The sequence below is a fragment of the Sciurus carolinensis genome, chromosome 4 (assembly GCF_902686445.1).
Source record: "Sciurus carolinensis chromosome 4, mSciCar1.2, whole genome shotgun sequence".
Lineage (NCBI taxonomy): Eukaryota > Metazoa > Chordata > Mammalia > Rodentia > Sciuridae > Sciurus > Sciurus carolinensis.
Genome location: NC_062216.1, coordinates 129,353,586 through 129,368,489, shown reverse-complemented (window position 1 = coordinate 129,368,489; position 14,904 = coordinate 129,353,586). Strand labels below are relative to the sequence as shown.

The window sequence follows — 14,904 nt, the reverse complement described above, 5'->3', positions numbered from 1 at the left end:
TCTGGGTACAATCTTGAAAAGCCAATTCAATAAAAAGGCTCAATCTTCTTTCATATCTCTTCTAGTGCTGGTGTGGGTAGAACTGGAACCTTTATTGCCTTGGACCGAATCCTTCAGCAGTTAGATTCCAAAGATTCTGTGGACATTTATGGAGCAGTGCATGACCTAAGACTTCACAGGGTTCACATGGTCCAGACGGAGGTAAGAGTTATAGGCTGAAGGACATGGCGCACCCTTCCCCTGTCTCAAAAAATATCCAGGGCTTCCATCTGATGAGGGGAAATAACTATGACACATGAGGAAGAGAAAGAGAACTGAACATAGACATTTTCTAGGACTTGTTCTTTTGAAAGAAATCTCAATGTCTTTGAGGATAATGTATGCCCTTATCTTTACTGAGATGGTTGCTCAGCCCAGGAAATAATTAATTTAAGTGGGTAGGAAGAAAGATGGTTTTTTTTTTTAATAGTGCATTATATACAGGGGGACAACCCATCTTGGAACTCATTTTATGATAGGCTGGTATAAGCATAGGAACTTTAGTAAAGAGGAATAAGATTCCAATTTCTTCTTTACCCCACCTACCCGACTGGTTCCCCTGCACCTGCAGCTCTGGAGACACCAAGGGACTCTATGTACCTTGCTAAATGCTTCTATATGTAAGCATTTTGACATTTGCAGATTACTTTTGAATATGTTTATCCCATTAAATTTTCATAATACCAAGTAAAAGAGGTATTATATTCCATTTCCACCCTAGAAAATTGAGGTCCAGAGTCTAAAGGGCTTTTCTGCACAAAGCCCATATCTATGAGGTGACCATGCTGACTTGGACCCTGTTCTAGAAAATCCTCAGCCCTTGAGTATCAAGCCACAGCCTCAGAGTCAGCTCTTTGCCCCCCTATACACCAAGCATGTGTTTCCCCTACATAAGCAACTTCCTGGGCTCAGGTTCTCTTACTCTTGAGTTTCCCAATTTTTCCTCAAGTAACTCAAAAATTCACTTAAAAAAAAAAAAAAGATTCCCATGGATAAAAAGTTCTATCTACATGCTGCCATCTCCCCCTCTTAAATCACAGTAAACATGGACACTACACAGACCGCAATGCTTAACAAAACAGGGGCAGCCTGCAGCAGATGTTCACTATGGGCTTCATTAGCCCATCACTCCCAAAACCACTGTGTCCCCTGAATTCTTTTTTTTTTTTAATATTCTGTTTTTAGTTGTAGGCAGACACAATACCTTTATTTTATTTTTGTGTGGTGCTAAGGATAGAACCCAGGGCTTCACACATGCTAGGTGGGTGCTCTACCACTGAACCACAACCCCAGCCCCTGAATTCTTTTCTATGAAGCATATTTTAATGTCCAGCAGAACTCTCATTATGTAGCTATTTGGCAAAACACTGACATTATTGCCTCCTGCAGGCAGCACCCACTTCCCCGATCTGATGTCCAGGATGGAGTACTTTCATTATAAAAATCCATCCACCATATCTTGAATATTTTATCATGATATTGTTCAAAAATACACAAAAGTGGGGACTGGGGAAATAGATAATCAAGTAGAACACTTGCTTAGCATGCTCAAGGCACTGGGTTGGAACCCCAGCACTGAAAAAAATAATGTATGTTAAACAAGGAAAATAGTGTGAGCTTTCATGTGCCCAAACCCCAAGCTTCTACAGTTCTCAGTATTCTGTTACTTTCTCATCTATGTCTTGTATACAGTGTTCAACTACCACATGTCCCCTTTAAAATACTTTAAAGCAAATTCTGCTTATCATATTACAACTACCACTGCATTTATTATACCTAACGATTTTAACTATAATTAATTCCTAAATATCATCTAAAACTCAATCAACACTAAAATGTCCCTAAGTATTTTTTAGAAAAGTATTTCTTGCAAAAAAAAATAATAACTGTCACTGGTTTTCATTAGAATCCAAATAAAATCCACGTATTTTATTTGGTTGTGATATCTTTAAAAATCTCTTTTAATCTGTGGTAATCCTCCCTCCCATGTCTTTTCCATGCCATTTATCTGTCAGGAAACCAGTTCGTTTGTTTCGTAGATTTCCCACATTCTGGATGTGACTGGTTGCTTCTTCGTGGGGTAATGCATCTGTTCCTTGGGGTTTTCATCAGCTGGTTGTTAGATCCAGTGCTTCGAGGGTAGTGTGAACACTTGTGGTTGCCCCATGTGACCTGTGCCTTGCTGTCAGCACCAACAGTGCCTTCCTGGGGCATGGCTGAGCCATCTATCATCAGGTTCTCTCTTAACCTTTTGCTTAATGACTCTAGCAGCCACTTGTGATCACTATCTGGCTCTATTTCATTAGAGTTGCAAAATTATATCCTCCTGTGTCATATTTGTTATCATTCAGTGTTTTTCTCAAGACCACATGATCCAAGAGGGTAGGAACTTGTTTTCCTACTCTGTCATCTTTTTTATAAAAATCCATTCAATGAGTGAGCAAATATCCCACAATTGGTTTGCTAAAAAGTCAGCATCAATATTTCATTATTAGTTTATTGTTGCTTACACACTGACCATAATTAACTTGTAATTTGGGGGGAAAGAGGCTATCGTGTTTTACATTTTAAGTAGTCTGAGACGATGTGTGTGTGTGTGTGTGTGTGTGTGTGTGTGTGTGTGTGTGTTTTCAGGCTTCCTAGTAGTAACTAGGAAGACTTCTTGGGCCATGTATAACTCCCATGCATTTGTCCAAAATGTTGGAGCTGCATTTTGGCAAAAAGCAGGAACTCTGTTATAAATGCCAGGGCTGATTTTCAGAGCAGAGGTCACTGCACTGTGCCAAAGTTCCTCCTCCTTGGAAACAATGCCTTCCTTTCCTGGTTCTCTTCTCTCACCTCTGATGATTTTGTGTCTTTGCTTCTCAACTTGCCTTCTCACTGTTGGCTTCCTCAAGGTTCTGTCCTCAAAGCTTGGCTCTGTTTCTCTCAATCTTCATTCTTTGTGATGTCCTTCACTTCTGAGGCTTAAAGAACCATGCACGTGCTCCTGTCTCCCGAATGTAATTCTCCTTCCCTGGCATTTACCTAAGGACCTGCCTGACAGACAGTTCCACCTGGAGGTCCTACAGTCATCTCAAACTCAAACTGCTAATACCGAACTCATTATCTTCCCTTAAAAACAACAACAGAAACAATAGAGCAGCATTCCTGCTCTTGTACCTTCAGACTGCCATTAATAGTGCTGCCACCCATGTGTCTGCCAAAACCAGGGAACGGACTTCTTTTCCTCCAGTTCCCATATCCAGACAGTCAGGAAGTCCTGTCAGTTCCACCCAAGATCTTTCTCTTTGTTCCAGTCCCTCCCCTACTGCCACCCTTGCTCAACCCTTTGTTAACTCTGGATGGGCCTTTTGTGGTGGCCCCTTACCTCCAGGTGGGTCTCCTGCCTCCAGCTTCTCCCCAAACAACTCTTCATTACCACTACCCCTGTCAAAGTTCCCTAGTGGACCTTGTCAGCTCTCTGTGTAAAAAAATCTTAAGAAGTTCCCATTGCTTATAAATTGAAGTTAAAATTCTTATCCTTAGATACAAACTTCATAACCTGGCCCCGGCTTACTTCTCCAGCTTCATGTCTAACCATCTATTTTAAGTTCTGCTAAAATTAAGGAAGTTTTTCCTCCCTGGGCCAGAATGAACTTTGTTTCTTTCCATCATGATGAAATAAACATTGCAGTAAGATAGAAATTTTCTTTCTACCTTTTTTCCAGGTCAAACAAAATTCCAGCAATATCCAATATTGCCTGTCTTGCTTTAAATCTCTGCAAAAGTTGAACATTTCTATAGTCTTTGAATCACTGGCCCCCAAACTGGGCTGACTTCCTTGGAAATTGGTATGGTTACAGAAGGATTTAATCCATGAGTGAGCAACTGTTCCACAAAGGAGAAAGGACATTCTGAGCCCTCATGTTATTTTTTTGGGTCCATGGTGATAGTTAACCTCAGCTTTCTTCTTACTGGAAATTTGGGATGTAGGAATGCAGGTTGTCACAATTTTTGATGAATATATCAGTCAGAAAGGATTTAGACAGGGAGTCATTAGACAGGGAGGTTGCTCCTTTCAACCTGCCTTGGGGCATATTCACAGCCTGACTCAGAGAGATACTGAGATAGAGCAGTAACTTGATAAAGAACAGTAGGTGATGGTCATAGACTCAGTCACATCAGCTTCTCATAAGGAAAAAAAGGTAGGAATGTTGTAGGACTAAAGATCCCAGGTCCCACTTGGGAACTGTCCTGGAGGTTTGCATGACCCGTGTAATCTACAGCTTTCCCACATTGGAATTCTCAATGTTTCCAGAATATATGTGTGCTTTCATGTTATTTCTATCACTTGGAATGGCCTACTTGGTTCAAATTCTTATTAATGTTACCTTTTCTCTCTAGCCCAATACTTTCCTTCCCCAAAAGTGAATTCAAAGACTTCCTCTTCTATATGAAAGTTTTCAGACAATTCTATTTTATGTTTATAATATTCTAGGTATTTGTTCACATGTCTACCCTTCTTCTCAACTATGCGCTCAGAGACCATGAAAGGTCAGACATATAATACTATAAATACTATCTCATACTACAAATATTGGTAAAATTGAATGGAACTGAATACATTAACACCACATCAGTGCTTTGCCAATTAACATGACATAATTTTTCATGATTTGAGGTTCATCTATTAGAATTTTTTTACTTTTCATTAAGAATAAAATGAGAAACACATTAAAAATCTGACACTTTCTATAGTAATCATTTCCAAAGGAACACTCTATTGGGAAAAGAAGAATTTATATTTAAGACAAGGCAAATAAATGAATGTTAACTAGTTTCAAAGCCCACAGTGGACCATTGTTGGAGAATTTATTAATAGGCCATGGCATAGATATAATAGAGTTCATTCACAGTTTAGCTCTCAGGTCCCAAAATAATTTACTCTCCCAGCAGAATTAAAAATAGGGATTATTCTTTGTGTAAAAGTCACACTGAGAGATGTCAGTCTATAATTTTAAAATGGTAAAAAGTTTGTTCTGTACCAACAACAATTAAAATCAAAATAGTTCTCTCCCTAACTTTTCAAGGTCAAGGTAGCATAAAATAGTCATAAAAATAAGTATGATCTGTGAGCAAAAAGGCAAAGAATAGTTATTAATATTAGTGCAAGCCTCACTTACGATTGATTTGGTTTTCCAATATGTCATAAGGTATTGATTATTCCAGACCTAACTTCTAAAGTCCCTTGAGAAGAGTCCCAGACTGGCTTCTAATAAGGGACAAAGCCTAATCCATTCCAAAGCCAATCCACAAAAATAAGTACTGGTCCACGTTGAAAGATTGTGCGAGAAGAATTTTTAGCCCTATTTTGTGTCTCAGATCTTTTAAGTACTGTTGACTATACTGATTGCTTTAAACATGGGACCCAGGTGTATTTTTCAACATCCACATAACTGATGTCAAAACTAAGTCTTATACCCTTGAACAGAAAAAAAAAAAAAAAAAAAATGATGTTATCTGTGGGAGAGACCTTAGACTCCTTGTTTTCTAGGTGGAGAAACAGAGAGGCCGAGAGGCCTCATGGTTCAGCAGAGGCCTGGTAGAGGCTCAGTGCCCAGTCTCCTCCATGTGCTCTCCTACCCTCTCACTCCCTGGATTCTGAGCAATCATTACGTCATTAAGGGGAGCCCCAGGCCAAGCACAGAACCCACACAGACAACCTCTCCCTTATCAGAGAGCATGGTTGTTGGTAAGGAAGGGACCCATTGCACAAATCGGCTGCCTGTGGCTAAGATACTGGTATCAGTGAAAATCTTTGAGGTATCTTCAGGATCCAAAGCACTGACTTTTCTATATTTGTTTATATTTCTAAAGTAGTTACTTCCCACATAACTGACAGGTGGGTCCTTCTCACTATGTAACCCTCTGGAATTCTCTGCAGCCAGCCAGCATCTTTGAGATTCCTCCATAAGGCAGACTCAGATGCTGATTGAACAGAGCGGGACTAGAGACTGACCTTGCACTCAAAGAATTGTGGTTGATTGTACATACCTCCTTTTTCTCACTCTATCTGCAAAACGAGGGAAACAAAACAGAAGAAAGATGCTGTAAAATTATCTTCTCATAAGAAAATCAGTGTAGTGAAAACATGAAGTTGGAAGCCATACGCCCTGGATCCAATCCTAGGGCTCCATTTCTTAGCTGTGTGACCTTAGAGAAGTTAATGAACTTCCCAATCTCCGTTTATATTGACAATTATATCTACTTCATAAGGATGTTGAAATCGTGAAAGGAGATAACTTATGAAGAGTATATAACTTAGTGTTTGGCATTCATTCATCTATTTAATTTGCAAAGAATTTACTTTGTTCCAGACCTAGTTCTAGGTATTCACAATACATGCTGTATAGATATGCACCATATAAAAGGAATGAATAAACACCCCCTGTCCATTACCATTCTTCTCTTTTCAGTGGTTAAAAAAAAAGTCATTCACTCTTTTATGTACCAGAGCGACGATCAAAAGATTTGCTAACTATACAGAACCCTATCACTGTCAGTGTTTCACGACAGCCTCTCCCCTTTCTTACACTTGAGAACAGGCCCTCTGATGTGTTTTCTGCTTTTCCGTAGTGTCAATACATATATCTACATCAGTGTGTAAGAGATGTCCTCAGAGCAAGGAAGCTGCGGAGTGAACAAGAAAACCCCTTGTTTCCCATCTACGAAAATGTGAATCCAGAGTATCACAGAGGTAGGATCCTATTCATTAACTTTAAAGTTCATTTTTTAAAATTTAGCCAATCTGGAAATTATTAATAACTTAAAACTCCTCCAGCATGCACCATCCAGTTCTTCTTTTACCCAGAAAGTACCCAAAAAGAATAGCAACAGGGAAAGAGGCAGAGTAAGGAGGGGATTCCTACATTTGAGCAGCAATTCCACAAAGTATTTCTGTCTCCCTAGCCCAGGATGCCCTTTATTAAGGACTCAGCTTAACATTTTTTTTTTTCCGAGCAATAAGCCTCACCCTAGAGAAGGATGCATTGAAATCACAGTTGAGAGTTCAAATTGTAAAATCATTTGGAGAAGAATTTGGCAATCAAGTAATCAGAGTCCTTTATATGTTCTTATTTTGTAACTCAGTACTTTTCCTGCCACCCTGAATTGAAAAAAAACTTTATGCATAAATCTTTTCACAGTTAAAAGCTTGAGTGAAAAACACTGTTTAACAAAGGACTGCATTCGTTAGCTTTGCATTACCACAATGAAATACCTGAGGCAGCTAACTTTATAAAGAGAAAGGGTTAGTTAGCTCATATTTTGGGAGGCTCAAGGGGAGGGTGCTTCCATTGGCTCAGTTCTGGGTAAGACCTTGTGGTAAATGGTGGATAGCAGTTGCAGGAATGCATGACAAGAGCAAACTGTCACATCTTAAACTAGGAGGTGAGAGAGCATGGTGGGGCCACCTCAGGCAACTATAACAACCTTCTCAAAAGAACCACCAAGGAGTCCCCTGAGAACTGCCTCCCAAGGGCACACTCTGATGATCTAAGGACCTCCCCATAGGCCCCACCTCCCAAAAGTTCTACCACAGTGCTTCCTAACACTGCCACTCTGCAGACCACTCCCTTCAATCACAATGGAACCTTGGTGGTAAAAGCCATATTCAAACCACAGCAAGGACTGAGTACACCATGGTATATCACTTAGTAGAGTAGGACACAGGCATTACGAATGCAGGCTTGGGCTTGGCCTGGTGGTGATGCTGCTATCCAGATTACTTGGGAAGCTGAGGCCGGAAAATGGCAAGTTTGAGGCCAACCTTGACAACTTATTGAGACCCTGTCTCAAAACAAAGTTTAAAGGGGCCAGGGTTGCAGCTGGGGTATAAAGTATCTCTGGGTTCAATACTCAATATCAAAAAAAAAAAAAAAGGTCTTGGATCATAGCTTAGTGTGGGATCACCCACACTTGCCTGGTATGGGTGAGGCCCTTGGTTTGATGTCCAGCACTGCAAAAGAAAAAGAAAAGGCAAGAATTTATATATATTTAGATGAAATATATATATTTAGATGAAATCTCACTACATTGCCCAACTGACTTCCAACTCTTGGACTCAATCCTCTTTTTTCAGCCTCCTGAGTAGCTATGACTATAGGCACATACCACTACACCTAGCTTAAAAATGATAATTTTTAGTATATTATAATAATATGGACATTCTTACAAATAAGTTGCCTTTGTCCATTTTGTGTTGCTATAGCAAAATATCTGAGACTGTGTACTTTAAAAAGAAAAGAAGTTTGGGCCAGGGAGGTAGCTCAGCATTAGAGTGCATCAAGGCTTCACACCACAGCACCAAAAAAAAAAAAAAAAAAAGGAAGAAAGGAAAGGAAGGAAAAAAGGGAAAAAAAGAGAAAATATTTTTACTTTGCTCCCAATTTTAGAGACTAAATGTCCAAGAGTAGACAGACTTTATGTATTCGGTCTCTGGTGAGGTTCCATGGGTGCATCGCGACATGGCGATGTCATCACCTAGTGTTAGGACACATGACGGTGAAAGATGTTATATGGTGAGAAAGGGAACAAGACACTGGGGAGGATCCAAGCCTGTAAGAGCCTACTCTTCCAGGAACTAAGCCACTCCTGCAAGACTAGCGGTAATTCCTTCACCAGGGCAGTCAGGACCTGTCACCCACTAGATCCCACTTTTAAAGGCCCCACACCTTTCAGTACCATTAACCTGGGGACCAAGCTTCCAGGACTTGAACCTTTTTTGGTGACCACTGTATCTAAACCATGGCATAAGTTAAGTAAGAGAAGCAGAATGTAAAACACACAAAAACAAAGCATGAAGGACAAGATCAGGAGAAAATACAGGAGTAAAATAAATTTCTCTGGACATTAGAAAAATATGTGATTTTGTTTTCTTCTATTTGTGTATTTTCTAGAACAAGCATGTAACACTTTCAAATAAAACATTTAGAAGAAAAAAATTATAAGTACCTCTTTGTTCAAACAATGATTAATCGCTAAAAGAGTGGTCTTTGTGCCTTGTCCTACTCTGGGCCATCATTAATAATGACCTAAGTTATCACATAGACTGATTTCAATGTGAGCATACAGTAAATTAGTTAGATCTGTTTCTCCTTGCCAGGAGGACTGATAGCTACCTAAACTCTGATAATGTTCCCTTGACAAACATTATTTCAGACCTGTCTTATCTCCATTTCTAAATGACCTTCAATTGGCAATGTCTCTTAATGTCTTGATGTTTCTTTTATTTATTTCTCTGTACCCGCTATTCCAACCAACCTAGCCTATGTGTTAAATAGTTAATAATCTGTAAAGCACAAATAGAGACTTACTATTTAGAGGAGTCTTTGTAAATCAGATAATCTTTTGTATTATGAATAATTACCCCCTAATTTATCTGTATACTAAATTATGGAGGAAGCTCTGGTAGATCTTAGAGGTTCCTTTGTCTTTGATTTTTTTTTTTTTTTTTGAGAGTCTTTTTTAAAGCAGTCTTGGGCATGCCTAAAAGAAACTAACTATGGGATAGAAAAAGATCACCACCATCTTGAAAGCTAGGATTTAGATCCTAGTTCCAGAAAGACCTAGCATTAACAAACTGGGTGACCCTGAGTGAGTTACTCTCCCTCTCTGAGCCAGTAACTCTATATGTAAAGCCATAGGGGATGGACTAACATCACTAACCCCTTCCAAATCTGATAATCTGTTTCTAAATGAAGAGAGCTAGCCATTCTCATCCTGAACCATATTGAGCGTTAGTCATTTCCACTAGTCTCCCCATTTGTAATTTTCACAAACAGAACAACAGTGACATGCCTGCTGTAGTCTCTAATCACCTTGTCCTTCCTTTCAGATGCAGTCTATTCAAGGCATTAAGAATGTACCCGAAGATCTCCTGGATAAAAATTTTTCACTGTGTGATTTTTTTTTTTTAATTTGCTTCTTGCCCTGCAGAGGTGCCAGCTATTTCTGTCAATACTATGTATAATTTATTAATCTGGAGAATGTTAAAGAATTTATGTAATTTAAAGGTAACAGATATTATTGTACATAGTTGTATTTTGTAGTTTTTCCTGTAAATATGTATTTTTTCATAATGTTTAATATTAAGCTTTATATAATACTATTTTTTCACCCAAAAGTGTTCATGGCTTGTTCTACATAAACTAATTCAACCTGTATGGCAGGATTACTGGTAAAATATACATGGATGTGTTTGCAGAGAAAAACCCCTTGGGCTGTGTTTCTTACCTGTCTTAATATTCACTGGACAGGATAAAGAGCAGACTAGAGAGCGTGGATAGCATGACTAGATTGGCTGCTTTGCTGTCCCCTGAATCTTGAGGTCCACATATGATTCAGATATTATTAGGAGAAATAAAAGTCAAATAAGGTTTAGGGCTGGGGGAGTAACATGTAGAGTGCATGCTTAGTATGCACTGATCATAAGCATGAAGAAAAGAAAGAAAAAGTATTAGAAGGAGGGGGGAAAGCATCAGATAGCAGCAAAGCTGAGCTTTGTCATTGTGTCTAAATGAGCTGCTCTCTGCTCTTGCTCCTGCCAGGGATTCAAGCCCAGGTGGCCAGCTCAGGGGCCTTGTGACTTACAGTAGAGGCCCAGGCTGCATGGTAAAGGGAATTCCTGTTAAGAAGAATGCCAACTCTAGCCCTGAATGGAAACAAAACACAGGAGCTCCATCCACAGTGATTAGAGGTTATTTTGCTGCATTCACAGCGTGGAACCTGCACATGCACACCTGGGCTGTCGTGCTGGCTCCTGGACACACACCAGTCCTTGTCTTATTTCCAGTGGTCTGCTTTCCTGGAGAGGTCATGCTTGGTTTTTCCCATTAAAAGAATATGGTGGCAGGTGAAGCTCTTGGCCAAAGGATCTAATACCAACATTTTCCTAGAAACATCTGTAAACATCCTATATAGCTAATTAAAAAGCAAACAGCAGAAAACACAGAAATGCAGTGGCTCTTAAAGTTTTCCAAAAGATTTTATAGTAGGTCAATGGAGTCAAAATTTCAAGTAGTCACCTAAAGCTGCATTTAATAGAAAAGACAATACGTACTTTACCAAGTTTATCCTCCATCTTTATGCCTTATTTTGGCTACAACATATTTCAGTGAGTAAGTTAGTGGGCATTGCCTTTATCAAGGTTCAGTTCTAAGAGCCTTTCTGGGAAATATCAGAATAGCATTTATATAGAATTCTTATGGCTACCTGACAAAACAAGTTGGAGATGTTTGCCTTTAACTAGAGGTCATATTTGTGACCAGTTCATTTGCAGAAAGAATACTGTTTTTTGGTCAAAGTATCTTGCTACCTAACATAAATTCTCATAAGTAATATAACAATTCATATTTTACCTAAAATATTTATATCGATATAACTCTACACCCAACTTGGAAGTTTTTCTGGGGTGAAATTTATCAAAATAGAGGGGCACATCACAAGGATGAATGTGAATAGTAATAAAAGAATTCAAAGTTTTCATAGCTTCTTTGTGCCCTTGTGAAATGACAGCATTAGGCTCTGATTCGGTGTCAGGAAACTAAGTGGCTACTCTAGAAAAGGAACAACATATGTATTAAGTGTGGCAGATGTGGAAAACAGAGGCCAGTGACTTAGGACGTTCAATCTCGATTAAGAAATCATTTTATGTACACTAAAAAGAAAAACAAGAGGAAAACAAAACAATTTTAAACTAAGATTATTCTGTGCAAAGCACATGGATTCCTAGAGAGATAAATTCAGTTTTGACTTTTCACTCATTCAGAAAACTTTCAGTAAGGACCTGCAAACTCTTCCAGAATCTACATTTCTACGCACATTCAGAGAACACATGGTAATAATAAAGTTAGGGTTATTGTCACCGTTTTCAGTTGAATTTAAAAGAGGGGCTAGGCGAGGGACTGAGATTACTGAGCCAGTCTAGGGCAGGAGTCACCTTTCACAAGTCTCTCTCTGGCAAGTGTGGAGGCTGCTTCTGTAGCAACCACTGGATCAAGTGACAGCAATTGACAGTGCACAACCCAAGAGTCACAGCCCTTAACAACCTACACATCTGTAATGGCAAATAGCACTCACATACCTGGCAACATCTGAGGTGGAACCAGAATTACAGAAATGAAAATGAGGAGGGGAAACTGTACTCTTTTTTTAGTCGAATCCAGGAAATATTGATTCCTGCTCTTCGCCTAATTTTAAATCTCCTTAGCAACAAATATTACACTATTCCCTCTTGCTCCCAGGAAGACTAAATACATAATATAGTTGATCTATTCATTAAATTTAAGAGAAGAAAAAAAAAAAGACTTCCTCGATGTTCAGCTCAATTGGATATATTTCCATTTAATTGCATCATGTGGTTGGGCTCAGCAAACACCCCGTTTCCTGTCTTGGTGGGCATCCTGTCTGTGCACCTGTGGGGTACACTTTAATCATCAAGGCTTCTAAGTAGTTTGGAGCTATCAAATCTTGGGAGAGTCCTGTCTTGCATCTTAATCATTATTTATCCAAGTTCCTTATAATTAACTCCTTTAATCTCTTCTCATTAAATCAATTTTGTATTATCATTCAGTCTTTCTCTGGAAAGCAGCCAATTTTTCAACTCTTGAGTCAGGTTTTTCGGAGATTTGCCTCCCTGTCTGGGCTTGCACACATTGGTCCTAATAATTTCCCATCCCTTTCACCCCTCCAGACCCCACTGCTTATCTCCTCTCCCTGTTGAATATGTTTGTTTTACCAGTTGAATGTGATTTTAGCTTCGATTCTTCTTAACGCCTTATACCCACTGATATAATTTTATAGGCTCCATGTTATAGAAGAGATGATCATGATCTCATTTTCAAATACTGAAATGCTGCAGCACACAGACAGTTTGGGATTCATTTTATTTGGGAGGGTCTTTAATTTTGTTATTACCTCTTGGAAGAAAGCCCAAAAGTGACATGAAAAAATAATATGAAGCCACCTAGCAGATGTCCAGCAATACAAAAATATGATCCACGTATTACACTTCACACTCCAATTCTCCTGCCTTGGTGCCTACGGATTCGGTTTCTTATATTAAATACTCTCCTCATCCTCTATAACAAAATTATCCACCATATATTAAATTCTCATTCACTTAGCTGTCTGGGAATTCCTTGAGATCGAAATCCTAAAGCTACCAGATCTGCCCAACAGCGAATGGTAACATCTGAGCCCCAGCTCTTGGGTACTTTGGGATATCAGTTCACACACGTGGACCAGACCAAAACTGACCTAGTGACATGAATAGGTGATGAACTGCTGGTTTGTGGTAATTGATCAGTCAGGATGGAGTGCAGAAGGGAAGAGTGGTCCTCCTCCAAATGGCAGTGAGCAAGTTCTCAGCCCTTTCTCATTCCTGAAGAGTCAAGAGTAGAAAATGTCATGTTTACCTAAATGCCTTGTTCATTTTCAGAGGATCTTTAGCATGAGATTTAGAATCACATCAGGCATGCAAAGAATGTTTCACATCAAAGGAAAGTCTGCAAAGCATGGCTGCGGTCAGCAAGTAAAATGACACAAAGGAGGGAAAATATTTGAAAGAAAGGAATTGAATCAGACAGCATCAGGAAGATAAAGCAGCCTTTCTTCTGTGTGACCAGACTGTCCCTTGAAAATCTCATCATATATTTCTATTAGGACATGCAAATTGAACATCCCTAATCAAAAACTCTGAAATCCAAAATGCTCCAAATTCAAGAGTTTTTGAACCAATATGATGCCACAGTGGAAAATTCCACCCTGGACTTATGTGACACATCACAGTCAAAACACAGGCGCCCTAAAAATATTGTATAAAATTTCCTTCAAGCCAAGGGCAGCAGAGCACATCTGTAATACTGGCTCCTGGGGAAGCTAAGGTGGAAGGATTGCAAGTTCAAGGTCAGCCTGGGCAATTTATTGAGACCCCATCTCAAAATGCAAAATAAAATGGGCTTAGGATACAGCTCAGTGATAGAGAGCTTCACTAACATACCCAAGGCCCTGGGTTTAATTTCCCATTCCATTAAAAAAAAAGTTTACCTTCCATATTTAGACCATATTTAGACTTGGGTCCCAACCCCTAGATAAGCCATATGTAAATATTTCACCACCCCCCAAAAGTGAAATCCAAAATACTTTTGGTCCATAGCATTTTGGATAAGGGATATTCAACCTGTATTAACCCTTTTGGGGATTCACTCTGTGTTGGCCAGATAATTTATCTGATAAAGCAATTGCATTGATTCATTTAGTTTGTGAATTGATTAGGTGTTTGACTAAATTTACTGCATTTGGGATTCTATAATTTACCTTAGATTCTTGTAGTGCATGATGATTTTGAAAATGTTTGGCCATTTTAGTTAAAATTCAGGGTAACATTTGATGCAGCCATGATAACAGCAAAAATCTGTTCTGTTCTAAAAATGTTTCTAGCAATGAAAATATTTCTGGCTAAAAGAATACTCTTGACTGGTAGGGAGGCTCCCGTGGAATAAATGTATGCATTTAATTTTTTTAAAGATTGCCTATATAGATACATTCATTAAATAAGGAAATTGTTGGTGAATGTTCCTAAAATAGAGGTTGATGTAATGGAAATAAAAGATATATTAAAAGATTTAGCAAAGGTTATTTTTATAACCTATATGCCAATGCACATGATCTTATATAAGGTACCAAAATAAGTTATTCAAACTGCAAATAATGTCAGACAAATGCAACGTGTCCCTTCTAGAATAGTCACAAGAAAGGTTTGTTATGGCTGTTTTCTGCCTTTAGTAATTTCTTTCAAGAATATTGTCATCAAGCTGGGTGTGG

General features: G+C 38.9%; 1 protein-coding gene across 2 annotated transcripts in view; it reads left to right on the top strand.

Annotated features, from left to right (window-relative positions):
- Positions 1 to 12,433, top strand: part of Ptprb (protein tyrosine phosphatase receptor type B) — a 116,747-nt gene extending 104,314 nt beyond the window's left edge. For both annotated transcript variants that reach the window (XM_047549121.1, XM_047549122.1), the window contains 3 exons: positions 66 to 201; positions 6,658 to 6,778; positions 9,917 to 12,433. In XM_047549121.1, coding sequence (XP_047405077.1) covers positions 66 to 201; positions 6,658 to 6,778; positions 9,917 to 9,939 — 280 coding nt within the window. In that variant the 3' untranslated portion in view covers positions 9,940 to 12,433. The remainder of the gene's footprint in view (positions 1 to 65; positions 202 to 6,657; positions 6,779 to 9,916) is intronic.
- Positions 12,434 to 14,904: the final 2,471 nt, after the last annotated feature.